At 42.9% G+C, this 15,871-nt stretch overlaps 1 protein-coding gene across 2 annotated transcripts; it reads left to right on the forward strand.

Annotated features, from left to right (window-relative positions):
* The first annotated feature begins 843 nt into the window (after positions 1-843).
* On the forward strand, positions 844-15,687 carry zcchc2 (zinc finger, CCHC domain containing 2). 2 transcript variants are annotated; one of them, XM_032551126.1, is made up of 14 exons: positions 844-1,806; positions 3,827-3,944; positions 4,066-4,136; positions 4,397-4,468; positions 4,544-4,644; positions 6,771-6,856; positions 7,171-7,233; positions 7,744-7,798; positions 7,874-7,997; positions 10,309-10,376; positions 11,620-11,702; positions 11,808-11,924; positions 12,232-13,611; positions 14,329-15,687. In XM_032551126.1, the coding sequence occupies exons 1-14, from the start codon at positions 1,021-1,023 to the stop codon at positions 14,388-14,390; spliced, it is 3,186 nt and encodes a 1,061-aa protein (XP_032407017.1). In that variant the 5' UTR covers positions 844-1,020; the 3' UTR covers positions 14,391-15,687. The 2 variants fall into 2 exon arrangements, with proteins under 2 accessions (XP_032407017.1, XP_032407016.1); XM_032551125.1 differs by having other exon boundaries at positions 845-1,806; positions 3,824-3,944.
* The last annotated feature ends 184 nt before the right edge of the window (positions 15,688-15,871 follow it).

Genomic DNA, 15,871 nt, shown 5'->3' on the forward strand with positions numbered 1-15,871 from the left:
ATGGATGGATGGATGGATGGATGGATGGATGGATGGATGGATGGATGGATGGATGGATGGTCATCTAGCTCTTCATCAGAGTGAGATCAGTATTTCCATCGCAACTTGTTGTCCTGACAATTATCTACCAGTACCCTTCTCTCAGTGGCGTAGTTGGTGGAGAACAATAGAACGTGTTCCATTGTCACTTCCTGAAAAACCCGTTTCCTTGTGCTATCTTTCACTAATGTAAATGATGTGTCGTTTAATCCTGTATTACCAATATGTAATCTGGATATAGATTTTGTGTTCCTTCTCTTTTATTGTTTGAACACTGATATAATTTTTTTCTTCCCCACCTGACACACAAAGGAAGTCAGTCTATATTTGTCATTCTCGCCATTATACACATTACATATGTAATGATATACTCTCCAAGGGCGTCACAAACGCTTCACGTTACAATGCCAAGTGAATAAATTATTCTTCTTGGCATTGTAACGTGAAGAGATGTACTGTTTTTAAATTACCTTTTTTACACTTGTATGATTTGTTTGAAATGTATGTTCGAAGTTAGATTCTCTTTAGAAGAAATTACAAACAAGTTAATCATTTCTGACCTCTGAAGATAATTCATTTCAGTGTTATTTAGGATAATTCCAGTAAAGATATGGAATTTTTTATTTGTAGGAAAAAAGCACGTTTTTGTAGTTGCAATGTGACAAATTGTGCAAAAGTTAAAAAGGGATACTTTCACAAGAAACTCTTGTAGAATCTTCCCGTAGTATTTTAATTGGTGTTGTCTGGACTAAATCCAACAGGTGGCAGCAGTCACTGAGAAGACTGAAGCACCCTCCCGGAAATTATGAGTCGAAGAAGAAGGCAACTCTGGAAAAAAAAAGGACTGAGTGCTGTGGCAGTGTCTGATGATTAGCTAACAGTAAAAACATAGTCGTGTTAGTGTTACTAAACGGTGGTATTGCTCTATAATGCATATGGTTATTTTGTTTACACTCTGAAGTCTCTCCTTTATCGCTGATAATGATAACAATGAAGCTACCGATGAAAACTGGCGAGAAAGGAGGCGACGAGACGGCGGAGGACGATTCGTTGGATCCATCCGAAAGGCAGCATATCCCCAGGGCGGCATCTTCTCCTTCGGTGTACGAGAGGCTGCAGGAGCCGCCAAGACCCCGCGTCCACTCATCGCTTTTGGACAGAGAGAGCGTGTTCGAGTGGTTCGGCCACCATCTGAACCCCGCCAAGCGGATCGAGTTTATGTGCGGGCTGCTGCATATGTGCCAACCCCTGGAGCTCCGCTTTCTGGGATCATACCTGGAGGACCTCGCTAGAAAAGATTACCACGTTTTACGGGACTTTGAGTGCAGGGCGAATAACCCAAACGATTTGGGAGCTTTAACGGACGTGGTCGACCCGGTGATTCGGTCCAAACTCATCGTCTGCCTGTCCCTGCTCGGCTCTGACAGGAGGGAATGTGCTGGAATACTCTCTCGGATACTCAGCAGCGTGGACTTGGCCTTGTCGTATAGGAACTATGACTACTCTCTGCCTCCTTTCAGGGACCCTCAGCATCACCTCCACCCGTTCTATCCACCGTGCCAGGACGGTTCTGTGTGTGAGCAGAACCGGGACGAAGCAACGGCAGGGGCTCTGGAGCAGTTGGCGCTGCTCTATACCATGGCCTCGCTACACCCAGCTTTCCATTTTCACCAACGGGAAGTTATCCGGGGACAACTGGACAAAATCGAGCTTTCCTTGGAGGAGGAAAAGCGACAGAGGCAGCTCAGGATAAACGCCCAGTCGACGGTAATAAACAGCTTACTGATATCGGGGCCTTTTCTTGTTCCTATAGTGGTGGGGGTTTTTCATGCTAGCCGAGGAAAACCCACTAAAGATGTGAAATTTAAAATTGTAAATACAAAACAAATATATAACTAGTTTTTAAAAAGGACCCTAGTCTAGCGGTGAACTCTGTAGTCACCGAGTAAGCTAAAAGCTCTTTCAACATCGTAGTTTAGCTTTAGCATAGCTGTTTATACTGGTACAGCTAATGATGCTAACCGAGTTAGCTAACACGTTAGCCAGCCGAAAGCAGCTAAAAGCAGCTCAGGCTGGACAGATGGTGCTAAGCTAAGGAGTGCCGGAAGTAAATAATAATTATATATATGTAAAATAAAATAAGGCTTATTTTTTCACAACATACATGGACCTTACTTACTTTATTTTATTCTGGAGTAACCTCACAACATTGGAACCTCAAAACACTGTCCTGAGCCGTATGCAACGAAATTTCGTTCTGTATACACCCTGTTCATGCAAAATGACAATAAAGTCAGTCTAAGTCTAAGTCTTAAGCCAAAATTTGGAAGGCTTATGGCAAAAGTTGTATTTGTTTATTGATTCCATTAAAGAAATATAAGTGTGTTTTATATATAGTCATTGAATAAAGAAAGTACAATTCAAAACAATAAAATATATTTTTTAAAAAGGATTACAGTTGTAAAAACAAGAAACAACATATTCTTGCTGATTGGTGCTTTATTTTAGTTGATGCTTCTCTTACAGATTCATTACATAAACTAACTGACATTTATTAAAAATAAATCACTATTTGACTTATTTTCATTTACCAAACATTGCACCGTGTTTTATGGCTGAACATCTGGACTTTACCCGTCTATCCTAAGGCCGTAATACCAGATGTGTTGTTGTTCAGTCAGAAGCTGCTTTGGAAACTGAAGTCATGCTGCTGTTTAATTTCTCAAATTAACAAAAACTCATATGCTTTTCCTCTCCTTAACCCCAACAGTGTACTACTTCAACATTGTGCTACTTAAATTAGTTCTCCCATCCATTTAATAAGAGGATGTTCTTAGTTTTGCCACACACAACGTTTTACCCTGAAGAGATACTGTAATTGACTAAAGAGAAATCTTACTGGATCATTTGCAGTATTGTTGTCTGGTAGCCAGAGATCCACATGTGGAGAATGGGGGGCTGGTGCTGGGTGGAGGGAGATAAGGAAGTGGAAAGCTATTTGAGGCAGAAAAAGACACCTGCCAGTCAAGATAAGGACAACTTCATGCTCAGATTAGATCCAGGCACCAGAAATGCCTTATGAAGTCACGACCTCAGCCTCTAGCAGATGTTCAACTTAATATTTAAGAGGAGAAATTCCTGGCTTGCTGCTACATGTTCATAGCAACTCATAAATTTGTCTTTTAATTGAACTCTGCATGTCAGACTAATTGAAATCGTGTGCGGTAAACAGTAGTCCCCCCAACTTTTTTGCTACAGTTAGCGCCTTTTCAGACAAAATCAATGAAATTTTTTTAAATGATTTTTCTGTCAAAAAAGTGACCAGCGACAAATCTGGTGACTTCTTTCTGTGTTATTTAAGACTTTTCGTGTTATAAAAAATCAGAGTCAGTCAGAAAACTGCACCGCTGTTGGAAACACTTTACTGAAATTGTAAACAGCTAACTGAATGGTCCTCACTCAATAACTTCCACACTGAAGAGTATTGTCGTCAGCGAAACCTGTAGCTGTTCTGTTTTGGTGCATTTACTGACTGGAAAAGAGACTGGATTTGTAGTTTTTGGTTGTCCAATCGCTGGTCAGGGCTGGTCAGTGGCACATTTTAATCTGTTCCTGATTCTATGTTGCATCTCAAGTTGAGATATGATATCAGTATTTCCAGTTTATTTTTAGGGAAATAACATCAAAAGAATCCTGTCCTGCTTTTATTTTTAATCAGTTGCAGGAGAATGACTAGAACTGAACTTAACATGTCCGTTTGATTTGAACTGTTCATGTTCCCCAGGAGATGCTGGGCCAGCAGCTGGACTTCACGGCCTCCTCAGTGCAGGACTTTGGAGAGTGTCCAGCCTCCCATCCCCCCTGCCAGAGCCGACGCTCTGGTCGCTGGACAACACAGAGAGAAGGTAAAAGAAATGGGGAGGATGGACCGGGAGGGATGGGATGTTTAAATTCCTCCAGATGTCAGGAACAATTTTCTAAATGCGTATTAGAGGAGAAGTCTTTTTTTTTTTTGTCCTTTTGCAGCCGTTCACATTGAGAGGATCGTGCTCCGGGGGATCTCTCGGACGGCAACAGATAAGGAATACAGCTTTGAGGTAAATCATGGCACCTAGTGTTCCAGGAAGTGCTCTGATTGGTTCATGTGTAATGTGGGATTTGGCTATGATTTTGTGGCACGAATTTATTAATATTGGAATTGGGCCATTCCGACTGTGGTGAAAAAGTCAGATATGGGTCGGTTATGGGCAGAAAAATCCGGATTTGGATCAGCGTTGTCACCAGAGCTTTTTGCGACCAGAACCGGTGTTTGTTGTTGTCCTGCATGGATGATGGAGTTCTGTCTGCTGGCTTCCAGGTGAAGTGGTCAGACTCTTCCTCCAGCAGTGTGACCAAAACCCACCAGGAACTGGAGAACTTCCTGCTGAAGGTGAGCACTCTGCTCCTAGAAATTGACGTCAGATCAAACAGTCAGAGATCATTTTGTGTGATTGTTTCTGTCCAGCTTCCAAAGGATCAGTGCACGGACTCTTTTGAGAAAAGCATCCTAAGGCTCCTGAACCAGGGGGACCAGTACGAGAGCAGGGAGGTGGAGAAGAACCTCAGGTAACGGCTAGCTAGCAGCTAGCTCAGCGCACACAGACAGTTTTAGCCTTGTGATCGGTTTGTTTAGGACGACATTCTAAATTCATTCTACTGTTTTTTTACATCCTGTCTCAATTTACATTGTCATGTGTTAGATCCCGCATTTAGAACTCGTGTTACCAGATCATGTGAGAATCAAGCAACCAGTTCTATGAAAACAAGCCCAAAAAATCCCCAGCTGATGACAATGTAAAGCAAAAACATTTTAAAGTGTTTTTTACAGCACGTACCTGCATACTACACTGCACCACTGCAAACTACATACCACTAGTGTTTGCTCTATTGTGGGGAGCGTGCTATAATCTTTTTTCAGAAGGAAAGTCAAGCCCAAATAAGAAACTTCACATTTAAAAATAAGCCCAAAAAAAACAACCTGCAACCTGTTTAATCTGTAGGTGACTTTAGAAAAAAACAAGCCCAAAGTCGCTGATAACAAGCAGACTTGGCAACGGTGGTTACAGCCAAAGCAATGCAGAAGGAACATTGTTTCACTTTTTTTAGACATAGACAAACTTTACTGTCATTTAGCTGTTCATTTAAAATGTACATATTGAGCCAAATTTTGTTGAAAGGCTCCAATAATAATAAAATAAATAAATAAATAATAGAAAGTATCAGTATAATTATACACAATAAAAAAAATTTTTTTTCTGTTCTTCATATGGCGTTATTGGAAACTAGTGGTGTACCAATCAATCTGCTCTGTTTTCCTTAATACTGGGAGTTTGGCAATATTTGTATGTGAAACCGATCATACCCATCGTTTTTTCTGTTATTTATTTACCTCTGAAAAGGTCTGAAAATCAGCCACTGTCACCAACTTAGAGAATTTGTCAACAAAAAAACATTAGTATTGACAGAACTGTCATGCTTCTTAAAGAAAGGTGCAATTGGTGCAGGCCTGGTAAAGACCTGATAAAAGGGTCGATGTGATCGCGCTGAGGCTGTTTGCGGTCTGTCAGGATGATTCAGGTGGAGGCTCCTGAATCAGACTGGGACCACTGGAAGTCATGGTGAAGTGGGACATGGCTGCAGACAGCTGGATGAGCTGGAGCTGCTGGTTTCAGGACCCTGTAGGTTTTGGTTTCCAGCTCCTTCAGCTCTTCCTCCTGTCCTCATGTCCTCCTGTCTGTAGCTCTCATTTCCTTTGAAGTGAAACTTTGGAAAATGAAACCAGCCTGACTGCCTCCACCTGCTTCTCCTTCTCCTCCTCCTCCTTCTCCTCCTCCTTCTCCTTTGTTTCCTCCTCCTCCTCCTCCTCCTCTTTCTTCTCCTCTCACACCTCTCCTACTTTTCCCTCTGGTTTTAACTCTAGAGTTTGTTGGCTTCATGCTGGTAGAAGATTCTCACAGTAGGAAACTAGAGAGGTTTGGATGAAATGCACTTACAGTTTTATCACAGTTTTTGTTTTTTATTGTGCCAGTGTGATAACAATAAAAGTGATAATAAAACTATTTCATTTTTAGGTAGCTGTATGTGACTGCATAACGCACACACTGGTCTTAAAAACAGGTCACCAGTCACATAAAGTCACTAAACTGCACACAGTCACTGCATTTAATCATATTTTCAAACTTGTTGGTATTTACTGCTGCTCTCACGGAGAAAATAGTGGGGAAAAAAGCTGACAATGCAGACATTTTTTAAAAATTTTTATTTGATTAAGATAATTTTGAATTTATTGTGATGCAAAATCAAAATTCTTATCATGCAAAGAAATTTATCACAATAAATGATAAACAATATAATGAAATACCCACCCTGGAGAGGGATGACAGTATTTATGTCATTTTTTAAAACAAAAATGTTTACAACTGATATGTTTCTGTGAATGAAACCAGAAAAACAATTCTTTATCTCCTCTTTAAAATGTATTTCTTCTTACTGTGATATGTTTAAGTGAAAGCTGCCACATGTCAGCAAAACGTCACACTCTGATATTATTGTTGAATATTTCATTCATTATGATGGACAGACATTTTCCCCGGTGTCTCCAGCTGCCTCCCTGAACTGTTTAAATCCAGATACATGAATGTAAAGCAGTTCAGTTCTGACATCATGACAACAGCGTCTGTGTCCGCCTGCAGGGAAAGGTTTCTGTCTGCCCCGCCTCTCTTCAGGCAGACCAGGAAGATCTGCAGCTTCTTCAGCTCCTCCAGACCGGCCTGCAGATGTGAGTGGGAACCTTTGACGAACGCTGAGTAAAGGCTTTAACTAGGCACTTCAAATGTTGAAACGTGGGCTACACTGAATCTCCTCCTTTTTTTCCGTTTATTACTGATTTACTGTCCAGCCCGACGCTTTTCTATTGAACCTTCTTAATATTCCCAACTCAGTGATGCAGAATTGAACTGTCAGTGAGATCATAAGTAAAACTATTCCAATCTTTCAGCTAAATTTTTCTATGATTCAAATGTGTGATGAACTGCTGCTGCCGCTCTAGAACCAGCCATGACTTGTTTTTGATGATTTTCTGTCTTCCAACAGGTACCTTACATCCTGGGACGACGTACCAGCCAGACTGCTCTGACGCCTCCAGTCAGGATGAAGGTGGGAGGAGCGCTGATTGTTTCTGTTTGTGACAGTAAGGAGGGAACCTGCAGGTTAGATGACAATCTTAAAGCTGCTGCCCAGAAGCCTGTCCTTCATGCTGAGCACAGTCACGGTGGTGGGGGCTGGGGCGGTGGGTTTATTTTTGGACAGGTCCTGTCATCATATTTCAAGGCCATATTTGCCGCCCGTCGTTGCTGACCTCTGGTCAGCGTCACCGCAGCAACAGCGGTTCCAACTGCTAACACTGACGTAGATGAGGTTATAGGTCAAACAGGCCTCCAAAACTGTTTTTCCAGTCACAAATCTGCAATCTCATTTAGGTCCAGACTTTGACTGGGCCATTCCAACTCTGGAATGCCCTCTACTCCTAGACCAGTGGACATGTTTAAGGTTTATCTGTATAGCACAAAATCCCAGCAGAATTCAGTGAGATCAGTGAGTGTAAGGCAGATTATAAGCTGTATGAATATGAATGTTGGTGTGTTTATTAATATACTCTCTGCGCAGACTCATATGTTCAGGGACACAAGAAGAAACACGCGTCTAAGAATCCATGTCAGCTGTGAGTAGGACGGCCTTTTCGCTCGTCAGAATGGCTTTCTGGATGCACGCAGTAACAATTCTTCTTCTGTGCCAGATTGTCACGGGCCAAAAGCCCCCAGGCAGACACATGGAGGGGGGGCCACGCAGCAGAGCTCAACGGGCCCGCAGACAGGAGGAAGAAGAGCAGCGCGGCGAGGAGCAGCCAGGAGGCTGAGCAGGTAGGACAACAGGAAACAAAGCAACCTTTCATTGATAAATTTAATTGATAAATCCCTGTTAGTGTGGCATAGTAGCTGTTGATGCGTAGATGTCAGTAAAAGTCTAAACCAGCGTTCAGACTGTAAAGGTTTTTCCTTATTATCTTGATGTCGCATATTATCACCGATGAAATCAGTTTTCACTTTTTTTCTTGGTTCATTTTCCAGGGTTTTCCCCAGTGTATTATAGGCCTGGCGCCCCGCCATGCTTTACTAGCCCCACTGCCAGGCTAAGCCTTTTTTGCCTGTTTTTAGGAAAAAAGAAAAAAAAAAAAGCTTTTTTTTTTTTAAGTCGTATTGCAAGCTGTTGCTCTGAGCGTTTCACTGGCGGAGCAGATTTATTTCTAAAAGGTAAAAGATATGTTTATAGAAGATAGGTTTATAGTTTATGCATATAAAACTGGACCAATCGCACCTCTGGTGCTTCTGATCATCTCAATAAACAAATGTTACACTTATGTATCTGTGGTCTGAGTTAAAAAATTAGCATTCATGGGCCCCTGAAGCCTTGGGGGCCAGATGGAGCCGCTAACTTAATTTGGATTAAACAGAAGTGCAAATAATTGATATTCAATTTAATTGTATTTTTTGTTTTTAAGACTAGTTGTGGGTTTAAATAGCGTTTCACTGGCATTTTCCCGTAACATATAATTACCCAGCAATATTTTTACATTTCCTGTCTACTTAACATCTTTTAATACAAAAACACGGTGGACCGCCTCGGCGCCCCGACCAGCAAGTTTTCTGGGGGAAACCCTGCTTTCTATTTGCTGATTATTTCATGTTATACCAGCGTGTGGCTGGACAATATTTAGCTGGAATTTTATTGCAATATTTTGTGGTGGTAATAGCACCACAAATCGGAAAAAATCTGTTTATTATTTATATTTTATGTATCTATGTTGCTGTGTCAGCATTCAAAGCCCCACAAACACAAATATTGTTCCTGAAAAACATTAAAATTTGAAACAGGCTTCTTCAGAACGCCACTTGCTTAAAAAAGTCTGATTTATATCGTTAAGCTGCACATTAACTTCATTTAATCATATTTTCAAATTTATTAATATGTATTGATACTCTTGTGGAAAAACAGTTTAGAAAATAGCAAAAATAAAATTTCTAACCATACTGTCAGTTTTGCTTTTTTAAATTACCAGCAATAACTGAAATTTATTGTGATGATAAATCAAAATTCTTGTCATAAGAAAGTTTTCACTATAAACGATACGATAAATTTCCACCTATCCCTCGGTGTTTTAGTTCAGCAGGATGGGAAGACCTCTGCTTCACTTTCAGCTAATTTAATCCTTCATGTGATTTCGCTGATGATGGCTCTGATTTATTTGTTCTTTTGCTCATTTTTCTGCTTTGTTGGTCAGTTATTCTCTGGTTCTGGACACCGTGCAGCTGGAAGGATTTTACTCTTATTGTGTCACTTTCAGGCAGTTATGTGTAATCATGACAACAAGGTAGTTCCCTTTTTGTTGTTTTATTTTTTATTTTTTTACAACTGGGAGCAACTGATCAGAATCTCAAAAGCTCAAATAATAGCTGAACTTTGACCCCAAATCCCAGAGAAATAGAAACACAGGCTTCATGGATGCAAAGGGAGGAGGAGGAAGTTCAGCTCCCCTACTACAACATCTTTCTAACCAAACGGCCAGACAGAGGCTTAAAGAGGGGCAGCTAAAGCTAATGAGCTGGATTAGCAGAGCTTCTCAGCAACTGATGATGTCATCCAGGACGGGTTACTGTAGAATATAATCTCTGCTGTCCTGATATTGAGCTGTTGGCGTGTCATGAAGGTCATGAGAGCCGAGCTACCGTCCACAACCGCTCTGAAGAAACTCGGACGATATGAGAACATTTACATTTCCCTTCGGGATACGTAAAGCGTTGTTGAGCCGAGTTGTTGCAGTTTAAAGCAGAATCAGGAAAGCTGCCTGTGCTGTGGAGGACCGCCCAGGAGCTGCTTCCTGATTGGCTGTCACATGCAGCTGCTGTAATGATTTACTCTGCCTTCACGGAGCTAAACATGAAGATGGGTTAATGATTGCAGGCGGCAGACATGTGGAGGGATTTGGTAAGGCTAGGAATGACACAGCAGTGTGTGTGTGTGGGGGGTTGCCACGTGAACGGGATGTGTGAGAGAGATGTTGCTGACGGAGAACATCCACCATGGAGCTGCTGGACGCCGTCCCACATTCATTTGTTGTCTTCTCATGCTAAATGCCGTATGCCTCTTCATTCTGACCTCTGACCTTCCTTCTAGCACCTGGATCCCGACAGAAGGAGCCACCCCGCATCTAAAAGCAAGAGCAGATTTTTGCCCGGAGACAGGTAGGTGCTGCAGAAAAGGGAAAAAAAAAACAAAAAAAAGCAAGGTAGACTGGAACAAAACTGCGTAGAAATTAGTGAACCACTAGGGGGAGCCGTCTGAAGGCCTTAACACATGAGCCTTGGACCTGACTAACGCCTAGTTTACAGCTGCACTCATAGGGGCCATAATGTGTTTCCTTTGGGAACTGTAAAGGGACAAAAATGCAAAACCAAAGAATAAAAGCATTTCTCATCACATTAACACAATTTCAGTGATTTATGATACATATGTATCCAAATGAAAAAATATGGAGCACTTTTCCTAAAAGAAAAAATAAGCATTGTGGGTGTTTTCCTTCTGCTCACCTTTCAGTGTGACGAGCAGTGTTGTCAAACAAATACGGGGCAGCAAATTTATGTCACACAGTAGCTATGTTGTCATGTGAATTTTGAGCAACTTTTGAAATGTAAAAAATGAGGGGGAAAAGAATGAGGCGTGTTTTTATCTGCTGGTTTAGAGTGAGTCAACCGGCCTACATAAAGCGGGGTTTTGTCAGATTTTGACATCATGCTTGGCTGTAATAATCAGGATGGAAAAAGATTTGTGGAACAAGCTTCTTTGTAGCGAATGCCTCCATCCACTGGTGGGTCTGTGCCTTACCAGAGGCACAAGATTCAGAAAAATATCAAAGTCCAAGCCTCATTGTGGTCCATGCCAGTTAGCAGCCCCTATTTCCTGTTATTACACCTTTGCGTAAACATCACAATCTGACAAAATTAATCTTTGCGGAGTCTGGTAAATTTGCTCCCTACCAGTATATGGCAACGCACTGAATTCACTTTATTTTTCTTATTTGCAGCATTTCAAAGGTTAACTAAAAATGTGCATGACAATTGGACGTAAATGTGGCTACTAGCACACAGCAGGAGAACTGAGAGACCTCTTAACCCTAATCAGTTGATTATCAGCTTGTCTGGCCATAAAATATCTCACCTTTTTTACCTTACTAGGCCGAGAAAAACACTTTTCATTGTGCACGCTGTTACCGAGTGAAGGACAATCAAATTGAACTATCTCCACTGTTAGCAGAGACATAAAAAGCTGTCTTAAAAGTATCTTCAACTATAGAGTGGATGTTTGCAGTCCTTACATTCTGTAGAAACTTCACACCCACTTTTGTTCTCTAGTGCTAGCTGTAGCAGTAATCCCAGTGTAGAGATGTTTCAGGTCCAGCTGATGTTCTGGAATGTTTTCTATCTGCAGGGACAAGGTGAGTGTGAAGGGCAGAGGCGCCACCTTTCTGACTAATGGCACTTTGTTACCGGCCCTGTCGCCTCAGAGGAAAGGTGAGGAACTACAGAAGTTGCCATAGCAACAGGAAAACCCAAATGAATGACAAGATGGAAGCTGCTGAGCGAAATGTTGTGACTGACACGACAATGTTGTTTCAGTCGGACCTTCTCATGCGGATACATTTGGGGAAACGTCGTCCGAGAGCTGCAGCTCTCCCTCCAGTCCCCAGTACAGGAGGCGCCAGAGTCTGGAGAGCGACGACGACAACAACAAAGGTGAAATGCACTCACACACACCAACACACACCGCTCCATGTAAACCACAGCAGCTTCTGAAATTATCAGTAAAAAGTAAGAACATGCTACTGATTTTAAAAGTATGTTTTCTTTCCACTCCACTTTTCATCACTATGCTTATATATAGCACTGTGAGCAAACAGCTTCTTTCTGTAACATTTAAGAAATAAAAAACAAGATTTTTAAAGGTTTTCGGAAACATTCCAACATTTTCAGAAAGTGATTATTAGCAATAATCCATATTCATGTTTAATCTCTAACTGATATCTGTTATTGTCTCTGTCAGACTCAGACAGCCACTCTGATGAAGGCAGTAAGGGCGTGGCCCCTGACCTGTTCTTCATGCGGCAGGCGGACTCCGCCGGGTTGGCAGACGGCCCTCGGCAGGGCCCAGACTTTGCCTCACCCCCCTACCTGCCCCCTCTGGCCTGCTTGCTCCCCAATGGGGCCCCTGACCCTGTGGCCCCAGATGGGAACCCCCTCCCAGCGGGGCCGCTGTCGGTGGTCCCCACCCCAGGGATTGTGGGTGATCTGGAGAAGAGGGAGGTACTGACAACCTTCGGGGGCCCCCCATTGGCCCTGCACCACTCAGTGGGTGGGGGGGTCCAGCCTCTGGTCCAGAGGTTTAAGACGGCTCTGCCCCACAGCCAAGGGCCTGGTGAGGGGGAGGCCCCTCTCAGAGCGCTGGGCTCCATGTCACCGGGGCCACCTGCGTACTCGTCCCCCTCCCTGCCCTGCCAGGAGCCCGGCCTGGCCCCACCCCTGCCCCACATGGAGCCCCCCCACCCCAAGCTGCATGGTATCCTGCCATCTGGGATGCCCTCTCCCTACGCCCTGGCCTCTGTGGCTCCTGTGCCCCCCTCTGTGATGCCCACCCTGGGGACCCCTGGAGCGGCTGTTTCTCCGGCCGTCCCCTCTAACTCTCCCGGGCCCCCGCCCAGTCTCAGCCCAGCGCTCGGCCTCAGCACGCCGCAGAACGACTCGGTGTCCTACAGCAACAGCAATGCTTCCGGTGGAAGCGGCCTCGTTGCCCCTGGCAACCCCGTAGCTGTACAGCAAACCCAGCAGCAGATGCCCCCGCAGCAGCAAACGCCACCCCTCCAGCAGCAGCAGCCCCCTGTGGGATGTGGGACCTGCGGTTGCCATAACAACTGTGGTAACCGAGGCAGCGGTAGTGCGGTGGGAGGCTCCTCTGGCTGCCAGCCCCCCCTTTACTTCCACCACCAGATGGCAGCAGTAGCGAGGCAGATGTTCAGCGTTCCTCAGTCTCTCCTCTACCTTGCCCAGACCCAGGCCCCCCACCAGGCCAACGGCCCCCCTACTATGCCCCCTTTCTTCCCTGCCGCCCCACCCCCTGTCCTCCCGTCCCCCTACCTGCACCCCCACAGCCAAGCGGAGGGCCCGTCCCACATGATGGGCAGCCAGGCCCAGGTGGCAGTGGCGGCCGCCAACTACAGCCTCCAGCAGCAGATGGCGCCAGCGGCATCGTTCTCTCAGCGTGTCTACCAGCCGGTCTATCCGGGTCACCTGGGGATGCTGCCTGCTGCCGTGCTGGGGGGCGGCGGAGTCAACAAGAAGAACGGCACAGTGTCCTGCCACAACTGTGGCGTGAACGGACACTTTGCTCAGGAATGCAACCAGCCCAGCATGGACTCCACCCAGCCGGGTAAGGAAGGAGCAACGGTCCATGAATTTCTGTCACATTTCACTCGTTTTATTGGGATTTGATGGGACTGATCAACTTAAAGTAAAGAATCATTGTGATTTGTGATTCTTCACAAATAAGAATCGGGTATGTGTATGGAACTACATTGGGGTCAATAGTTTTTAAACAAACAAAATTGAGAACAAAAATTTACTGTAAACTGAAAAAATCTTGAAATTGGAAAAACATATTTGATACTAAAACAAAATTGAAATTGAAGAAAAAAATTTTTTTGAACGTGAATGTTTGTTTTTTTTACAATGTAACATTTTAGAAACAGAAAAAACATTTTCAAACTGAAAAAAATCACCTTCAAAACTCATTTTTAATTTCTCATTTTCAAAAATCCTTTTTACTCAATTTGACAAAAAACGTAAATTTAAAAAAAGTTGTTTTTTTTCGATTTAGTTAGAAAATTAGCTTTCCACACAAGTATAACAATTTTTTTGGATTGTGTAATAAATTCAGTTTAAAAACATTCTTCAACTAAAAGTTAAACTTGGTTTAAGTTTAGGTTTGTTTTTTTTTTTTAGATTGAAATATAGATTTTTTTTTTTCAGCTTCAAAATGTATGTTTTTGTGAGTGGACTTTATGGCCCCAATTTAGCTCTATACATGTGTCAAAACTTTTACATGAAAATAATACTGTTTTCTCGTGTGTGTGTGTGTGTGCTGCAGGAGGCTTCAGGATGAAGTATGCAGCATCCAACATTTCAGAAGCACTTGATAATGCCGACTGAAGACGAAGGACAATGATGACGAGTTCCTCCTGTCGTCATGACTACGACAGGTATGGCAGCAGTGAAGCGTTCCTCTATAGGGCAGAGAGCTGCCCCGGCTCAGCAGACAGAGCCTCAGCACAGTGCCTCACAAACACCTGGTTACCATGGGGACGACTCTTGTAAAGTCATGTGACTTCCACTTTCTTCCCTTTCAGTTTCTTTTGGATATTTTTGCACTGAGGGTTGGAAAATATTAAATTATTATTACTTTATAGGAAGAATTTTTTTTTTAAACTCAAAAATGAAGACTTGAGTCTCGGCTTAAATGTTCTGATCCACTTATTTCTTAAGGAGTCTCTGCTTTCTTCTCGTGGTTTTGTTCATCTCTGATTTTATTGTTTGGAAGAACTGTACAGCGGGTTTCTAAGATCAATAACCAGTAAGCAGGAGGAGTTGTACCTGTAGGTTCTCTGCACAATTGTGAATGTACACCTTCAGACAGGAATCTGTGTATATTTGAGGGTTTTGCTGGTTTTGTGGTTGCTGTGCGGACGGCCGACCTCTGGCCCTTCAAATCCGGGGAGTCTTGTTTGACGCAAGCGCACTGTAGGAGCACCACGAGAGTTCATGTTGGGATTTTCTTTTCTTTTGACCTCAAGTCCACATGAGATGGTCAGTTTTTGCTTTATTAGAGTGTACAAAAGTATTCCTTTTTAAATATATATATAGTTAATATTTTAGATAGGAGACTTCTGTTTTAAATCAAACAAATGAAACCTGCTGCTCGACATTATGTTTTTAACGTTTAAGGCTGGAGGTGTCAGGTAGAGATAAAAATTGGAAATCCGACAGAACTTTTCCGTGTCAAACCTTCGCAGGTGTTTCATCTGCGAGAGCAGTGGCAGTTTATTAGACTTTTTACCTCTGGACAAGATTTGTGTCAGAATCTTCACAGCATGACGACTTCACTGGAAAACGAGAAGCAGCCGCGCGATCCGAGGAGCTGAATGTACCGACAGAACGGAGAACTCTCCTCCTGATGAAACGTCCACATGCTGGGCAAGGCCTCTTAATACTTCAAGAGTTTTTTTTTTTTTTTTTTTTTTTTTAAATACTTTTAAGATGAAGAGGAGGACGCAGCCTTCTGATCAAACTAGCACACTGAGAGGGAACACCAGACTCTTTAGTCCCAGAGTGGAATCTAATCTTAACTTCTTGTACTTTATTATTATTATTATTTTTCATATGTATACCAGTCTTGTTAACTGACACTTGATTACATATTTGTTGATAAACTTGAAAGTTCTTCAAAGCCCTCTTTGATTTGAAACAGTGGCATCTTTTAATGTTTTTATTGGTATTTTTTTAAAGGTGTTAGAGCGTGGAGCCCCAAAGTGGAAGCAGATTACTGGAGATGCACCAAGATTTTCTCTTCTCCCAAAGAGAAAATTTGTTGTTAAAACTTTAAGTACTTAATTGGACATCAAGTATTATATCTC

Source organism: Xiphophorus hellerii, chromosome 21 (assembly GCF_003331165.1).
Source record: "Xiphophorus hellerii strain 12219 chromosome 21, Xiphophorus_hellerii-4.1, whole genome shotgun sequence".
Classification (NCBI taxonomy): domain Eukaryota; kingdom Metazoa; phylum Chordata; class Actinopteri; order Cyprinodontiformes; family Poeciliidae; genus Xiphophorus; species Xiphophorus hellerii.

What these genes read in the sequence shown, in the direction of transcription:
- zcchc2 (XM_032551125.1), top strand. Translation starts at nt 1,021, where the DNA reads ATGATAACAATGAAGCTACCGATGAAAACTGGCGAGAAAGGAGGCGAC. An exon ending in GAGGTGGAGAAGAACCTCAG is followed by an intron (nt 4,645 to 6,770) that starts GTAACGGCTAGC and finishes GTCCGCCTGCAG; the next exon opens with GGAAAGGTTTCTGTCTGCCC. An exon ending in AGATTTTTGCCCGGAGACAG is followed by an intron (nt 10,377 to 11,619) that starts GTAGGTGCTGCA and finishes TTCTATCTGCAG; the next exon opens with GGACAAGGTGAGTGTGAAGG.